General features: G+C 31.7%; 1 protein-coding gene and 1 long non-coding RNA gene across 2 annotated transcripts; one reads left to right on the top strand and one right to left on the bottom strand.

Annotated features, from left to right (window-relative positions):
- Positions 1–194: 194 nt before the first annotated feature.
- LOC129910099 (uncharacterized) lies at positions 195–963 on the top strand. Its single transcript, XR_008771475.1, has 2 exons — positions 195–669; positions 720–963. It is a non-coding gene; the product is annotated as an uncharacterized LOC129910099 (long non-coding RNA).
- Positions 964–1,249: 286 nt separating this feature from the next.
- On the bottom strand, positions 1,250–11,701 carry LOC129910086 (chromosome-associated kinesin KIF4). The gene is made up of 8 exons (XM_055987347.1): positions 11,272–11,701; positions 5,659–6,103; positions 5,447–5,598; positions 4,075–5,392; positions 2,089–2,863; positions 1,898–2,029; positions 1,508–1,833; positions 1,250–1,403 (listed from the first exon to the last, which is right to left on the bottom strand). The coding sequence occupies exons 1-8, from the start codon at positions 11,498–11,500 to the stop codon at positions 1,349–1,351; spliced, it is 3,432 nt and encodes a 1,143-aa protein (XP_055843322.1). The 5' UTR covers positions 11,501–11,701; the 3' UTR covers positions 1,250–1,348.
- Between the last annotated feature and the right edge of the window lie 6,867 nt (positions 11,702–18,568).

The following is an 18,568-nucleotide window of genomic DNA, read 5'->3' as shown; positions in this document are numbered from 1 at the left end:
TTGCTTTGTCTACGAACTCAATAGGAACATTGTCTATGTTGAGTGATGAGGGAAAGACATCATACTTTTGTGTTCTCCACAAAGTCATAGCTTTAGTCTTGGACGCGTTCAATTGAATTCCATTACTTTTAGACCATTATTTATTAGAAAACAAGAAAAACGACGAAGTTTTTGGCTTAGCAAAAGGGATCAAGAAGGCTGAAAACATTATTTCAAGAGACGGGATTTAAAAAAAAAATGTCGGATTTCCGATACGCGCCCTTTTGTGCTATGGGATATGCCATATTACATATGTATATATAACTAGCGCATATCTCGTCTCTATGCTATTCTAGACTCTCGGACGATGGTGTGCTTCTCATAAAGCAAAACCAAACGCTTCACGTTATTCTTCAATGAAAAAATTAAAGTATTGGTGCAAGTAGTTGAAAAGAAAACACTTTTTGGAGCTTCTATAAGTTACAGAAAATCTTTAAATTACCAAAAATTTACTGGTAAAGAAAGCTAAATATCAAAGCTAAGCTCAAAACTTAAAAAAAATTGAATTCAAAAAAATTCAATCATGAATAAAAAATACTATCTGAAGAATAAAAGCGCTTATTGCATACAAAATTTTAAAAATTTATATTACTTTTAACTTTTTTAAATCAATCTGAATCTACATGATAAGTATGAGTGTTGCAAATAAATCTTACTTACCTAAGCCTAATTCCTTCCAGATATTTTTATCTTTTAATCAATGCAATTTTGAAATTTCAAGTTGAATCGTTGATTGTGGTTTGCGAGAAAATTAATGGTGCTATGTCAATATTGTAAGCTGGTGATTCAGGAATCGATGAATACAGATTTGAGTTAGAAAATGAAATTGATGATTTGACTTTTGGTTTTTTTTTTGTCTATGAGACATGACTTTGAATATCAGATAAACCGCTCTAGACATTATATATTTACATTTTTCGTTAATTTAATTGCTTTAGTTTCGATAAATGTAAGACAATTTCACCCTTTTTTGGAACAGTTATATTTAAGTATTAGGAATGTTTGGAATACTATTCAGAACTCATTTCTTTGTTCCAATTCATGAATTTAACTTTCAATTCAAATCACTTTTTAATTTTTGGTGTCAAGGGAATATGTATTAGCATTTGTGAAAAGATAGTGAATAATGAGTTTTTTTTATAAACTAAATCAATGTGATACAAAAATTCTATTAAGAAAAGGAGTACTTTATACAAAAAGGTAAACAAGATTATGAATTTAAAATGGACAGTTAATATGAAAATAAATTTATTCAATTTAATATTATTTTATTTGTTTGCACACTTTATCCATATGCATTGACTATAAATTAGTTAAAAAATTTCTTTTTCGCCGATGGTACATTAAAGGTCAGTTCAGATAACCTAAAAAAATTAAAAAAAATAAAATAAAATTTGATCAACAAAAAAACAATTCCTCGATTCGGAATTAAATTTAACAAAAATTATCGTTTGAAAAAATTCCTTACCTAGCCATCTTGGGTGTTTGTAAGATGCTTGTAAGATCAGTCGGTTTACTGAGAGTTATTGTCTCCGATAAATCATCTTCAATTTTCTCAGTTTTAATGTTTTCCTTCTCTTCAAAGGAATCACTATCGTTTGAGTCTGGCATTTTTCGATTGACGCAAGCATCGCCGCATTTGCATTTCGATGAACAATATGCTTGATTTGATTTGCATCCACATCTTCCTTTGCAACCACTTTTGCAATAACATTTAATTGTTCCATCTGAGGATCGTTTTGTACCATTTAGTGATTTCACCATTGATTCTTGCAATTCTACCGATTTATCTTTCTAAAATAAGATAAGGATAAGTCATTCGAAGAATATTTATCAAAAAAATTAAATTTAAATTTACACTATTACGACTCCTATGGATACGTTTAACGTGTGGTGTTTTTTTCCAATCTGGATCATTTTCTGGATCATCCTTATCAAAAACTTCCTCATCCGACGATGATAATTCTTCGATGGTATCAAATTCTTCTTCCTAAAATTAAAATATATTTTTAAAAATATGATTTCTTTATATTAAAATAATGAACTTACAATTTTTTTAACAATTTTCTTTTTATTGCCTTTATTAGACATTTTCTGTTCAAGTTCATTACAAAGCTCGCGATACATTTCAAGTTCTTCTCGAAGATCTTCAATTTTATTTAGAGCTTCTTCTTGAATCTTAAAACGTTCCTCTAATTCTTGAGTTGTTTGGCCATGATTAATTTTAGAAGCATTATGCAATTCACGCAATAGAACAGCAATTTTACCCTCATAAACACTTTCTGATCTCACCACCTGCTCTTCGTGTTCTTTGATAAACTGTTGCATTTGTTTTTCATTGAGTTCAAGTTTTTCTTCAGCCGATTCACGTGCTGTCTTTTGTTCTTGTAATTTAGATGAAAAATCTCGACGAATATCTGATAGAGCTGTAAAGAGATGCTTTAAAATTGCTCTAGCTTCGGGTAAACTTTGAATAGTTTCAGTAATGTTTTTAATTCGTGATTCAATGTCTGTTGATACGACTTTCTGTTGCAAATCAGTTATTTGTGCATTACGAAGTTGAAGAGCTTCATCCAATTCAGCAAGTTCTTCTTTATTGCTTGTATCATTGGCATCGGTTAGTGCTTTGATGCGACATGAAATAATAGTACGATCTTCCATTAGTTGTTCGAGGGAAATTTCAGCATCAATTAGTGAGCCAATAATATCTAATTCTTCATCAACTCGAGATGTTATTTGTTCCAATTTGCTAGCATTTGTGTTGGGTTTGTTTTTATTTCGCTGAGATTGAGCAACTTTTTGACGTTCTAATGCATCTTTTAATCTATAATAGTAGATAAATTTAAGATAAGAATTAAACCATAGGAACAGAGGTTATGTTAAACTAAAAATCTGTTTGAAACGAAAATGTGTCGACAAAAAAAGCAACAAAATAAAGGGTCTTTAAAAATAATTGTTAACAAATGAAAAGTACCCTTAACAATACAAATAACAAAAACTCGAGGGCGACAGCTAAGATGGTTAAACCACAGACAGTAGCACAGATAGTTTTTTTCGACATGAAACTAATAATTGCCCCACAAAGCAAGTAAAAATTATATTTTGAAGAAATGACCTTATTTCATGTGGGCAAAGAACAGCACACATTCTTAAAATGGTAAAAAAAAACTTTGCTTAGCTTAAATTACAATTTCCAGTAAATTGAGTACTGTCAAATTATTGCTCTGTTGGTTGCCCACGATTTTTTAAAGAAAAAAAAAAAAACCTGTCACCTCTTTGGAAAACTTTCAGCTTACGTATGGCATATTCTTTGTGGTCTACCACACTTTCTTTGATAACGGTCTAAAGATCGATTGATTTTTTAAATTTTGCTTCCCAATCTTTTCTTAACTCTAACATATTTCTAAATATTTTCTAGGGGGACTGTGAAGATCAAAAATAATTCTCTTTTTCCTTTCATTTAAATTTTCTGCCATCTCTTTTTCAAACACTTCTTAATTAAATAATAAGGAATGAAGGAATGCACTTTAAATATGTGCTATTTCTGTGTTTACTGAAAGAGAAAAGAAAAGCATAAGTAGGCAAGTGCTTACCAAGATAACGGTACTTTTAAGGGTTTTTTTTAGTCGAGACGTTTGACCTTTGATCTCTGATGAATGATTATGAAAGTATGCACCCAGATAAAAGATGTTAGTCCTAAACTTCTTTTTTTTTATTTCAATCATCACTAACCAAAAACCTTATTTTCGTTCTTTTTTCTTGAAAATTCCTTGATCAACTCAAAAATCAAAAGTCTACACTTAAATACATCAATTTCATAATCTATTAGCCTGCGAAAATCGACCACCTAACGAACTTTCGGAATAAAAGTCCAAGGACTACTATAAAAACTTTTACTCGGTTTACTATCAATTCTCTAGAACTGCGTGTCCGGTTCTAGATTTTGAAGTCACATCTTGTGACCTTCTAATTCGAAAGCTTTTTTCGATGGACTGGACCTAGATAATATCAATATTTAAAAGATATTTAACTTACCTCTTATTAATAGCCAATGCTTCTTCACATTTACGTTTCAATACATTTCTCTGTTTATTATGCAATGATTCTTTCCGTGCCATTTCATTTTGCATTTTACGATCTTTATTCTTAAGTTGCATCACTTCCTTCTCTCTGCTCAACTTAAATTGCCTAAAGTTTTCACTCTCTGTACGCATAGCTCGTATAAGTTTGACTTTACTCTCTTTCATTGCCTGAATATCATTTTGAAGATTTTTAATTTTTTCCGATTCTTTTTCACGTACTTTCAGCAGTTTAGCTTGTTGAACATTTTTACGTTTCATATCGGTTATTTCTTGTTCAAGAGCTTGTAGCCGTTTACGTCTCTCTTCGGCAAGTTTTGCTGACACATTTTCTTTGACGTGTTTCAATTTTTCTACCAAATCAGATTTTTCAGCTTCCAAAGCTTTAATTTTGTTTTCACAATCTTTGTACTTTTCTTCGATATTCTCATCTAGAGTATAGAATTTTGTTAAATTCACAGCTACACGTTGATGAAGTTCTTCTTTTAAAGTTAATTCACGATTTATGCGACGCAATTGATCATTCAAATCTATTTGTTTGGATGTGAATGCTTCAGTATGCTGTTGCATAACTTCACTCTGCTCATTGCATTGCTCTGAATCAGATTCTAATGGCAATATAGATCGATTTCTTTTGTTATCTTCTATTTCATCATGAGATTTTTGGAATTCAATACCAAGATCTTCAATTAACTTTCGTATACTTCCAAGCTTTTTAACATGATCTACAAATTCTGGAGGACAATTGTCTTCTTTCATTTCATCAGACAATTCAATAACTTGTTGTGTAACTTCTTCAGTCTTGAGTTTGAGTTTATCATAAGCAGCTTCGGCAATATGAGCTCGCATTTCATTATCGGCTACATCATGTAGTGTATTTTGAAACTGCACCTGCAGTTGACGGTATTTTTCCATCAATTCATTGTAAGGAATCGACGTTGTATCCTTTTTGAATCCTTCAAAACTACTACTACCCTCCATCGAACTACTCATTACCCCACAACTCTTATTCAAAATCTCCATGCGAAGTTTCTGAATAATTCCTTTAAGATGATTAATTTCAGCAGCATGTGGATCTTGGTTAACAATCGGCTTGTTTTTAATTTTTCGAGCACGATCTGCATAACGCAGAGTGCTTAGTGTTTCACCAACATTATAATCAGCTGGACTAACACAGGCAATCATGAGAGTAACTGAGTTACCACCCAATGAGTCCTGGAGCAGTCTTGTTAGTTTAGAATCACGATAGCCAACATATCCAGAGCCTTGATTAGCTGAAATTGAATACATAAATAAATATTACAAAAAAGTATTCTCAACCCTCTTACTTCCTAAAGCGGATATAACATTGCCAAGAGCCAAAAGACCCTGATTGATTTTAACACCTTCTTTAAATCGATCACCAGTAGCTTTGGTTTTCTTTGATCGTTCTGATCCAGCCAAATCGACCAAATGAAACTTTGATGAAAAGACATTTTTCCTGTAAAGTAACAAAATATTGAATAATTTAATTTGATGAACTTTATAGAAGAAAACTTACACTTCATTTTTGCTACTTGATTGAATAGTTAAAGTAAATATAGCATGAGAACGACTTGATTGTTCATTCATAGCTGTCGAAGCAACAGCACGACCAGATGAACCACGCATCAAGCAATCAGTAGTCTCTTTGGCAGTGGTTACTTTTTGTTCTGTTAATCCGGGCATTATTATGCCATTGCGATCTTCACGCATATCAATAATTGATTGTTCTCTTGATGCCGATGATAGCAAATCAAATAATTGCTCCTGATAGAGTTCCATGAAAGAACACGTAACTTTAAAATCAAATTCTTTTGATTTCTTTTCGATGGTTTGAAAAATATCAGTCATAGCTCTTGGAATGACACCCATGTTCTCGTTTGGATTTCCATCAAAAGTTGTACCCATTGTATAGGTTTTTCCGGATCCAGTCTGGCCATAGGCTAAAATAGTTACATTGTAGCCTGAAAATGAAACAAAAAATACATTTTTTTGTTTAATTAAGAGGCAATTCAGGTCTACTATTTGAATACATTTTTTTGTCGTTGTTAAAGTTTGTTTATTTCGGTTCCACTATAACCTTGAACAATAACATCAGTTCAAAGAAAAAGCGGAGAATCGCTCTTGCTTATCCGTTCCGTTGAACTAAGAAGGATTTAGGCAGTAAAGCCCTATCTCTAAGAATTATGGAAACCCTGAACAAGATCGTAATAATTCCAGCTATTAAGGATACTAAGAAGTTAGTCCACTTTTTCTAATTGAAAAAAAAAAACAATTAATTCTTTCCGAAATTATGTTTTCAGGAGTTGTACTAAATTAAAGTGAAAATTTTCAAAACTCCTTGAGCTATGCTGCATGTCGTTGAGCTATTTTGTTTAGAAGGGCCGTACAAAGATTCACTTTAGAGACACCATTGTGTAAAAGGTACTTTTGTATGATATTTTGTAATTTCAGTTTAGTGTTTGCCTGATAATATACTTAAGAAGTTTGTTTTTAACAATTCTAAAATAGGTTGGTTTGAGAAGGCAATTGACCAGCAAAGCCCTCTCTCGAGTAACTAAGGTGTCTCTATACAAGACCCTTATCATCCCAGATATATGGTGCAGAAGCATGGACTTTAACGAAGGCGGATGAAAACATCTTGGATTGTTTCGAGAGAAAAGTTCTTCGTGCGATTTTTGGTCCCGTGTGTATTGATTAGAGAAGAAGATACAACAACGAGCTTTACGGGTTGTACAAGGACGCTAACCTAGCCAAGAGAGTGAAGGTGCAGCGCCTGAGATGGCTAGGTCACGTGGAGCGCATGGACAACAATGCTCCAGCCCGGAAAGTTTTCGACTCCAACCCAGAGGGACGGCGCAGTAGAGGAAGACCTCGTCTGAGGTGGCGCAACCAAGTAGAAGGGGACCTCAATCAACTTGGCGTGCGCAACTGGAAGCAACGAGCTAAGGATAGAGCTGGCTGGCGAAGCTAGTTGGTTGAGGCCCAAATCCACAGCGGATTGTAGCCGCCTTACGGCGCTGGTAAGTAAGTAAGTAAGTAAAATAGGCACCAAGAGTGCCCTAACTCCTTAAGCAAACAAAAATTGAATACTGGTTTTTATAAATGTCTGGAGGTGGCACTTACGTAACTTTTTTTTTGCTCTAACTAACCATAAACTAAAAGATAAATGTAAATTATGAAGAAGAAAAAACAAAGTTTTTGACGCCATAACGTCTAATAAATCGATGAACGCCGCCGACGCTGCACGCACGATAAAGCGTGCATCTTTCTCACGTTTTGCCTAAGCCAAGCGTGCAAACGAGAGTTTGAAACAAGCGATAGAGAATCGCAATCGAGGACATTGACATTTTTAGGAGTGTGGTATAGATTGAAATTCCATCTTAAAAATCAAGTCATATAAACCATGTAAAACCGTTGAACGATTTGTCTTTTGCACCAGATATGCAGGGTTAGAATCCCAAGACAGCCAAATATATACTTTTTTCTTGATGTTTTTTCAAAATTTTATTTTTGGCTTATACGTACAGTGCTGTGCAAAACATATGCAACTGTTTCAACTGTTTTTGTATGGAAGTAGGTGTTTTATGGCCTGTAATTTTTTTAGATGATTGTCAAATTCATGACTTTAAATTGTAGTTGTATCTTTATTAAGTTTTAATAACTTAACACTTTCGTTTGAACTAAATAACGGTTGTTTTTCTATAAAGGTGCGACTTGGTCCAACATGTTTTTTGATATACAAAGTTACATCAGTTTTGCACAGACAAATTTAATGATTTTTTGTTATTTTATTTTTAAAAACCCATTAAAGAATTATTTTTTTTTTTTTTAAGTTGAGAGATACAAAATATACCCCTAGAGCGTTTCCCCTCATAAATTGCATATTTCTTTTATGAGCAGTAACGTTCAGAAAATGAATATCAAATAGTAAGTTGAAACAGTTGCATATGTTTTAAACAGCACTGTATGTATTAACGTTATATAAAAATGCTTTTGTATAAAAAATTTCGTTAAAATCGAATTAGCAGTCTCGAAGAAAAATTGATTAAAATAAACAGTTTCTATCACAGGTTCACAGGTACCGTTAACAAATGATTTTCAAAAAAAAAAAAAAAAAAATCATTAAAAGAAATACCCTGAATAAAACTAAGATTTTATTTTATTTTTAAATCGTACGAGCGGTTTTGAGAAAATTTAATTTTTCCAAAATCGGTATATGACAGGAAACTTTATTTTTGGTTAAAAAAATTAATTCCAAAAACTCCTCTGGAGATTCATCAAAAAAACGCTACATCATCTAATTTTTAATTTTTTATATTTTACCACCATTTTTTTTTTTTAGTTTAAAAAAATGGTTTATTTTTCAAAAGAAGGGAATGTCACATTTGTTTTTGGATTTGTCCAATTCTGTTTTCCATAGTTCACTAGAATTTATTGTAATAATTTTTTAAAAATGTCTTCAAATACTATCTATCAAATTTTAAAGAAATCTTTTGTTTAATACAATTGCAAAGCTCAACAGTGCTAAATTTGTGGTTTTCATACTGTTCGTATTAATTGCTTGAAAATTTCTCACAGATTCGCAGTCGCATATTGAGACCGGCGCACAGTGCGTTGATTGTATGGAGATCAAATTTTTAAAAAAAAGTTGAGTTTGGAAAAAAAAATTGTTTTTAAGTGTAATAACAAAACGTTTTACAAACTTTAGCGAAATTTCCACGCCCCCTGCCACGCCCACTTCTGAGTGTGCATATTTATATCTAGAAAACGGCTTGCACAATTTGAATAAAATTGAAGAAATTTGATTATCTAGGCGAGTTCAAAAGTACAAAATAGTGTCGACCCTATTCGCCCCCTGCCACGCCTACTTTTGTATACATGATTCGGTCCAGGAACTTGTATGTAGGGGAATTCGGGAAAAAAATTAAAAAAACAAGTGTTTTGCTAAGATTTCTTGATTTTCAGGCTCTAAATTTGATTGAATATTTAGTTTTGACTTCATTAACTGCAAAACACCCCGCAATCGGGCTGTTGGGTTGGAAAAACAAACATCAAAGAGCTCCCTAGCTGAACACATTATGTAAAAAATACTCGTAAACAAACACTTGTTGCAAGAGAAAGCGCAAGTTTCTGCAGACAAAACTTACTTTTTTTTAAAGATATAATTGTTTTCTTTCTTTAAATAAAAACACTTTTTTCCCATCTGACCCCTCTCAAAATATATGGCTTATCAAAATTAGTACTTACCACGAACAAAGAAGCTTTAATTTGGACTCTCAAAAAAAAATTAAATTTACATGTAGAAAAAAAAATATGCAGTTAGAATAATTATATTTTCTCTCCTGAATGTGAACCTAGCAAAAAAAATATAATATGTTCCTTTTTTCTTCAGTAAATGGTCTTTTAACCGGTAACTACAAATCTTACTCTAATTGTTTGTTTTTTTTTTATTGATCTTCTGAGGATCTCTGACAACAGAAAATTGAACTTTATCATAAATTAACTGTCGATTTATTCATTCAGACTTTATTACCTTGAATTTGGCATACTTGCTTCACATTTTTGGCAAATTCTTTTTTTTTGATTTTTTTCCACTAGTCGCCGCACTGTGCGGCGCCTTGATGACCACGACATCGTCTGAAATATTTAACAATTTTCAAGTTTTTTTTTTACCTTGTAAAAAATTACATCAGACAACATTGTAGCCTTCAGTTGCCAAACAAAACTTTAAGGTTTAATATAATTTATTTAGCATTCTTGAATTTCAACAAAAGTTGGTCAGTTGTATAGTGTTATTTGAATAAAAATCCCCCTGTTCATCATTCAAGAAAAAAATAATAACACTGGTCGGCAACGGAAATAGAGCATAAACCAAAACCTAAAGGATTTTTGTGTGCTGAGTCCGAATTCGAAGTCAAAATTACACTGGCACGTCACGTTTTTGAAATATTTGAATATTAACAGGTCAAAAACGCGTTTTTTGTGTACATTTGACGCCGAATTACATCACAGTTAATTTTTTTGCAGAACAACTTATACAATCTCAAAATGCTATATTAAAACTTCTCAAAGATCTTTATTGTTTTTTTTTTTTTTAAGTAATGAATGGTTTTTTGAACCAAAATCCAGTTTGCGTCTTCTCATTTGGACTTAAAAAAGCAAAATGTTACGGAAAAATATATATATTTTAGACTAAACAACAAAAAGAACTTAATTGAAAATTAGTTTTTGAGACTTTATATCGAAAATAGTTATGATATGAGTATAGCTCAAAAACTAGATGTGATAGAATTGACTAAAGTGAATTAAAACCGACTAACTAAGTTCTTGCTCCCGACTTTTTTTGTTTTTTTTTTGCCGACCAGTGTAATTAATCTCAAGAACTCTGGATCGATATGGCGTAATATTGAAGGATTTTATGTGGTTGTAGATCTAACTTTAAAAGTAGGTCCTTAGAGAAAATGAATGTAAGACAACGAAAGAATATCAGTTTATAGGTAGGTGTAAGAATATAGTAGGTAATTTTTTTTTTTTTTGAAAAAGTGAAATGGTTAAGGAGCATTTTTTGGAAACATATATCAGGAACACTGTATAAAATGTATCATTAAATTGAGGTATAAGGTAATTGAAGGTTCGTTTGTTTTTTTTTTTTTTTTGAAAAAGTGAAATGGTTCTATGAAAACACCCTTTCTAATCCCAACATTATATCTACTTCATTCTTCTGATTGCTTATAAATAAAATATTAAAATATGAGGGTCGGAATTGGTAATTGTTATGGATTTGGTTTGTTATTCAATAAAATTATCCAATAAAATAGTTTAGTTTAATTAAATCAACACCAATTGATTTCTTCTCTCTTCTTTTTAAATTAGGGTACCTAGATTATTTGGAAAGACTTTGAATATTATACAAATCCTTCAATTAATTCATTTAAACTAGAATTTATCTCTTTTGTACTCTTGGTAGCGAAAATCAATTTAAGAAATCATTCTGCAAGGAACAAATTTTTTTTTTGTATAACCGCCCGTCGGTAAGCTAGATACCTACAAAATATTTTATTTTTAGTATAATTATGTGAGGCACAAGAAATTTGCAAAGTACTAGATGCCTGATGATTAATGTACAAACCTTTAAACAGCTTATCAGTCATTTCATAAACAGCATCCTTATACAAAACATCCTGAGAATCATTTGGATCGAAAACATAATTAAATGTAAATCCATCGGTTTTATTAACAGTTAATTGGGGCTGGCCGGGTATTCTTTCAATTGTTGATTGGCAGCCGCGCTCAATTTCAGTTTTTACTAGCGGCCGAATGCGGATTGCAACACGGACACAATCACTATCCGCCGACATAATTAAAATAAATAAGAAACAAACAAAAAAAAATACCAACAAAATATAACTTAATCAAATCTTATTTGAACGACAATAACAAATTTTCAGAAAAACATTTAACAAAAATTGCATTTATATTTAAAAAACAATAAAATAAAATAAAAAACTTTGTAGGAAAATCTTAAAACTCCTTTTTTTCTTCTGTTGGCTGATAAATGTTTGAAATTTTAAAATTCAAAAAAAGGGACGCATATGTCAAATCAGCGTGAACTCCGGTTTTGACATTTGAATGGAAGCGGTCAGCGAATAAAAGAAATGAAGCATTCAATGAAATTTAGACCAGTTGCGTACTGCGTTCAACAATCTTTTTAGACCAGTGTTGTACAAACGTGGTTCAGTCTTGGTTCAGTCTTGGTTCACGTTTTAAACTCACCGGATTCGGTGAACTAACCGACAAACAACTTTGGTTCTATAAAACTTTAAAGATGCAATTGTTGCTTCTGTAAAGCATTATAGAAGCAAAATTGTTAGTAGGGTAGCATTATTTAAGGCTTGGCCACACCGGAGGGTACGCGGTAGCGGTACGGGTAGCGGCAACGATATTTGTATTAAAAAAATTCCACACCCGAACGTTGATGTGTCAGTTTGGAATTTTTTCCATACAAGTACCCGTACCGTTACCTGTACCTCTACCGCGTACCCTCCGGTGTGGCCAAGCCTTTAGACTTCGATTCAAGCATGTAGTTGGCTGTTTTGACATAAATGAACATTGAACGATGGCTGAACTTCAGTTTTATACTAGGGGTATTCATGAAACGTTGTAAACTCTTTGTAAAACTAATAAAGTAATAAATGTGTCAAAATTTTATATGTATTTGACAGTTCGTTTACTATGTTAAGGGCCAGTTGTACAAATATTTAATCCGTGGATCAGCAACTTTTATCTCCCGACAAACAATTTTGGTTCTATAAAGCTTTACAGATGCAATTATTGCTTCTGTAAAGCATTATAGAAGCAAAATTTTTAGTAGGGTTTATAAAATCGGTAATAAAGCTGAGGTTTAGCACTGGTTTAATGTTTATGTATGTAAAAATAGCCACATCCATGCTTGAACCAAAGTTGACCCGCAGCTAATCCGCCGAAATCGGTGAGTTAAATTCCTGAACCAAGGCTGATCCGCGTTTGTACAACTAGCACTGAGGGCCAGTTGTAAAAATATTTAATCCGTGATTCAACAACTTTTATATTCTGAATTCGGTGGTAAAATTGATTTTTAGCACTGGATCCATATAGGTTGAAATAGCTAAATCCATCCTTGAACCAAAGTTGATCTACTGCTAATCCACCGAAATCAGCGAGTTAAAATCCTGATCCGAGGCTGAACCACGTTTGTACAACTGGCCCTCAGAAGATCAAATTTGCTGAACCACGGATCAAATATTTGTACAACTGGCCTTAACTCACAAATTTCGGTGAACTAGTATAGATTTTATAAATTAAAAACTTCTTAACCATAGGTTCAAATATTTGTTGGACCAATATTTAAACGACGGTTAAGTAATTTTTATTAAATTGGCGTTGTAGCAATTTGTATTTTTTTTAAAAAGGCATTCGTTGTAGATAGCTTTCGCATATACCCGATTTATTACCTACTTGAACAATATTGAAGGCTAGATACATCTAAGTTTTAGCTGACATTTTTTTATCTCTGTATTTTTCATTTTTTTTTTTCTGTGCATTAAATAAAAATATGTACAGAGTGTGATTTTCTAGCTGAATCTGTTCACAAATCGGCTGAAATTCGTATGCCAACTTTTCACGAGTCGATTTTTGACGTAAGTTCACTCGTGTGAATCTAGGTGATTTTTTTTTTTTTGAAGTTTTGAATTAATTGAAATGTGCTATTGATTTTTTTTTTCCCTCGAGTAGGAACACTTTGCTGAATGCGTCGGTCCACTTTTTCTTTGGACTCATTCATTTTACACGCTTTGAATTTTTAAACAGCTGAATGCGCTCTTACAAAAAAAAAAAACGAATGATATTTGTGAAACTTCTATTTTTTAACAAACAAAATTAAATTTGTTTATATTTTTTAATAAGTTTTTCACCAAATACTTTTGGTAAGTATATTTATATTAAGTTAATCAGATGATTGTAAAAATATCTCATCTAAATAAAAACGATCTTAAAACTGCATCCAAAATTACAACTCTGATCGCAACAAATATAAAATATTATTTTACTGAAACGAACTCATAAATTAGACTTTTCATTTAAGTATAATAGCTGTATTAAATATGTTAAGCAATTTGTAATTTAATAAAGATGTAAAGATAAGAGCTTGTTGTTATCAGCTGTTTAGTATCCCTGTGAGTCTTTCAAGATCATTGAATCCAATGGGTAGTTTATAATCATGGTCATTAGAAAGAAAGCAGCTGCAAAATTTAAACTCATTGAATCTTAAAAAGTTAATAGTTTCTTAAGTTCACCAATATCAAAAGATTAATAGTTTCTCATATTTTTTTTTTTTATCCATTTGATCAAAAAGAGAAATTTTAAAATACCCTTCTGCGCTTTTATGATCTCGATATCGAGAGGATCATAACTCTTTCAAGTAAATTAGTGATCCGGCCGTGTGGCATTGGCAGGAGTTTTTAGAACTACTTTTATAATAGGTTCTGTTAATGGCTGCGTTCCTTTGAAAATATTTATCTACTGCTTTGAACTACTTTTTCAGTATAGCAAAAGTATTTTTAAGTACTAAGCAGTAGATAAATATTTCCAAAGGAACGCAGCTAATAACTTCTAAAAAATATTTTTAATGCTTTTATCCGCAAAATAAGAAATACTTTTATTTTCTTTAATAAAAATAAAACTCCCAAAAAGGCATAAAAAGGCATTTTTTTGAGAAAAGAATGAAATATAAAAATTAATTGCAGTAATTTTGAACAATCATGAGTTTTTTTTTTTAAATTTTCAGTTAACAAGCGCCTGCGTTTGTCCCTTAAAGCCTGGTACGCTGCTCGCGCTTAATTTTAGCCAAGATAAAATTTCCATACAAGTTATCGATAATTTGTATGGGACTCATTTTAGCTCGGCTAAAATTTTTCGATAATTTGTATGGGAGCTAAAATTTAGCGCGAGCAGCGTAACAGGCTTAAGAGTGCTCCAAGGCTAGGCGCACACATGCGATTTTAGTCGCGCGATTATTCAGTCGCAAAAATGGATCACATGGATTTCAATGCCTCTGAACACACATGATTCCCGCGATTAAAAAATTGAAAATTGTGTCTACAGTCATTGAAATTCTTGTCATCTAATTTGCGACTGAATAATCGCGCGATCAAAATCGCATGTGTGCGCTTAGCCTAAAGGAGCTAAAATATCTCTCTACATCTGTAGAGACGACTGGACCCCAATTAAATAACTCGACATCGCCCACTTCAACATTTGCCGGGTGCTCTAGAGTCGAACTACGGCATAAGTTCGTTACCGTTTTGACTATTGCTTTCTCTATTTAATTAGAAGAAAATGATAGAGACATAAAGCGTCAATACGTTAACGTACGTATGCCGTAGTTCGACCCCTGGATTTGTGTTCCAATGTATTACGCAATTTATTTGTTCAACTCCTTCGAGTCCCTTATTTGCCAAAAAAATTGATCTGTATTTCTCAAAAACATCTTTTGCGACTGCCCCTTTCGCAGCTTCCAAACCTCTCTGGATTATGTCCAAAATCTGGAGAACTTCTTCAATGGAGTATTGTAAATTGAGTAAGTTAGTTTTTGAACTCTGATACGTGTCGGTTGTCGGCCGCGCAATAGAACGTAGAAGACAATAAATGGTAGCAATAGCAGACAAACAAGTTGCATAGGTAGATCTTTTTATTCGAATTTTGTTTGTTTGGGGTAATTAGTGAATTTTTTAATATAGAATAGATATATTGAGTAAGTAATATACTGAGTAAGTTAGCTTTTGTTTGTATATTTGAGTGTTTTGTGTGTAGACATTACCTTTAAGACGCTAAAAAGATAAATAAACATAGAAAAAGACAAAAAAAAGGCAATAACAAGAGAAAAGGCAAAAAAGGCAATAACGAAAGAAAAGGCAAAAAAAAGGCAAAATAAAATACATATATTTGGCACGAGGGGGACGTGAAACGTGTTTGTATTTAATCTATAATGTCGTCCGATTAAGCAAGAAAAAAAGGCAAATTCCACAACATCCTATCCCTGATTATTACTGATCAAATGAAGTTGGAGCGAACCGTTGCACAGTGTAACGAATGTATGGAAAAATCGGGATTTCTAATATCTTGTGTTTAAGGGGGGAAATCCCTCTGGAATTTTTTATTTTTGCATTATTTTTTTTTTTGCGTAGTAAATTTATTTATCAACCGAAGAAACTATTTTCAGTGGTCAGCCTTAAATGAAGCCTCAAAAGTGCCTAGATAGTCCCGAAACCAATGCGTTCCGAACCTACCATAGTACGAAAACGAAAACTTTAAACGCAATTTTTTCGAAACTAGTTTTTTTCCGCGCCGTGCAATATAACTCAAAAACTAATGAAGCTATCGACTTGAAATTTGAAGCAAATTACTCCTTAACTTATTGGCCACAACATGAACCTAAAAGTTGAATAAAATTTGTACAGTAAATATTTTTTTTAACTACTTCTTTGTAAAAAAAACATCGTTTTTTTCGTTTTTTTGATTTCTAATTTTTATTTTTCATTTAAAAAATATAAATTTAGGTTCATGCAATGCGTACTAATATCATCTAACGGAAAAAAATTTCCTTTTTGATTTTAGATTATTTCCTGGACCTGTGCATTGCACGGCGTAAACTAGAGGCGTCAACTTTGAAAGGCTCCAGAGCCGCCATTTTGTTATTTTTTCATTTCAAAAAAATTTTTTTCAATACTTAATAATGTCAGTAATATCTTGTCTTTTTCCAAATTTCAATAAGTGCTTTCAGTTTTTCATAAAAAAATATTTAAAAAGGTGTCGTCCAGAGGGATTTCCCCCCTTAAGTGACTGAAACTAGGTACGCAAATATGCATTAAAACGTCTATTTACACCTGAATTAAACATGAAAACCAGATTAATGAATATATTATAGCAAAGAAATTCATTTTTATTTAATTAAAAGACTTGAGCAGCGAACTTTTTTTTAGGATTTTCTTTTTATTAGTATTTTTTCCCATCTTTTAGTTAATTTTAATTTATGTAAAATATAACTAACAATAGCATAGATATTAAAACATTATAAAAAGAAACAAAACTTTTTATTCAGTGTCGATTTCAAAGGTATTACTTAATTCGTCCGGGTTAAATTCTAGGGGAAAACTAAGATCTGTATAATTTGTTGATAAATATTTGCATAATATCTCGATCATAATTTAATATATGTGAACTTTTTGACCGCAAATTTGACAACTGCTAAGAATTTTTGCATTTTTATAAACTTAAATCCCATCATTTTTTATTAAACCGGTAAAATGTTATAAATAATATTGGTTTAGGGAGCATTTTTTTGCTTTAAACTGATGTTATCACTTACGAAATAAAGTATAGCTTTAGTTATATTCAGATTAGAATTCAGCCATTATTCGTTAGCGCTCATGAACGCGATTGAGTCTTCTAGAAGACTGCTCCCACTTCTACTTAACCTTGATGCAATAAAATTTAGTAACTTCCTGTATCTGAGCTTCTACCTCTTCTGTTGAATCAACTAAGCCAAGAAGTTGTTGAATTTTCAAAGACAAGCTATCAAATTTTCTTGTTTACGCACTATCCAGCCAAGTTCTTAAATTTTGGCCATTTTTGTTATAGGGGGTTGAACCTAAAAAAACGCAAGATTTTTTTCTTGGTTCATTTAGAGGACGCTTTCCTGGGTATAAAACCATAAAAACCCCAGAGAGCCGTTTAGGTGTAAAAAAGAAAATCTTAGTCAAAGTAAAAAAATTTCTACCAACACGAATAAAAAAAAAAAAACAACAAAACAAAAATTTGTATGTAGTTAAATATTAATTAATATACCTTGATGAGTGTTATTATCAATTATTAAATTAATTTTTTATCGCACAAAAAATTTTGGGAGTAATACATATTACAACTTGATTTTTCAGCTCGAAAAAATAAATAAACTAGACAATGTTTGGCGCTCTATAACTTTTGCACTAATTTGAAAATGCAAATAATTTTGATGCAGTTAGAAGAACCTAAATATATTTAGGATGACATACTCAAATCACTCAAAAGTACCGCAATAATATTCGATTTTTTTATTTATTGCTATGGGTCGTCCCACTGTGCATTGGTAGCAACAGTCTTAGCTTAACTTATTGTCTAACCATAAACTGCCTCATTTTGCTTTTGCCTTTGCTTACAGTAGCCTTGTTTTATTGGTACTCAGTATTTTACTAAGTAAACATATTATGCTGTTAACAAAAACAAACAATTACTTTTATTTATTATTAATAATCCTTTAGAAAAAAAAATGTCTCTGTAAACCAACAAATAAAAAACTTTTGTTAGCAATCATTAAGTTGTTTCTCGGGCAAAATTTTACTGAGCTAAGTACTGAGTTACCAATAAAACACGCCTAGTAAAAGTCAAACCTAATTTTCTTATTAAAGATAATGTTGAGAAAAAAACAGAGCGTATGGTGTATCATTTCAGCTAGAGCAACTTGAAATCGTTTTACAGAATTTATCGTCAGCACTATGTGATTTGGTCTCGGATTATTGCTTTAATGATAATATCTGTTTATATCTCTTGTTTGCATTCCTTTCTTACCTTTTAAGATGTACAGGAAAGGGTGTTGATATTCTAAAATTTTAAACATTTAATTTAACATTAACTTTCAATTATACAAACCTATTTTGTTTGGCTAGGTATTATTTAGAATAAAACAACTGAAAACTTGAAGGGGACTGTGATGATACATAATTTTATTAACATTTATTTACACAATTTACTAAATCTAAAAATTTCGCATTAGTTTATTTTTTTTTTAAATTAATTTAAACGTATTTCGAAAGCTGCACTAATTTTTTGTTTTATTTATTTATGTAACTAATAAA

The sequence above is a fragment of the Episyrphus balteatus genome, chromosome 2, assembly GCF_945859705.1.
Source record: "Episyrphus balteatus chromosome 2, idEpiBalt1.1, whole genome shotgun sequence".
NCBI lineage: Eukaryota > Metazoa > Arthropoda > Insecta > Diptera > Syrphidae > Episyrphus > Episyrphus balteatus.
Note: the sequence above shows the minus strand (reverse complement) of the source record. Positions and strands in the feature narration are given on the sequence as shown.

What these genes read in the sequence shown, in the direction of transcription:
- LOC129910086 (XM_055987347.1), bottom strand. Translation starts at nt 11,500, where the DNA reads ATGTCGGCGGATAGTGATTGTGTCCGTGTTGCAATCCGCATTCGGCCG. An exon ending in TCAAGTAGCAAAAATGAAGT is followed by an intron (nt 5,599 to 5,658) that starts GTAAGTTTTCTT and finishes GTTACTTTACAG; the next exon opens with GAAAAATGTCTTTTCATCAA. An exon ending in TCCATAGGAGTCGTAATAGT is followed by an intron (nt 1,834 to 1,897) that starts GTAAATTTAAAT and finishes ATCTTATTTTAG; the next exon opens with AAAGATAAATCGGTAGAATT.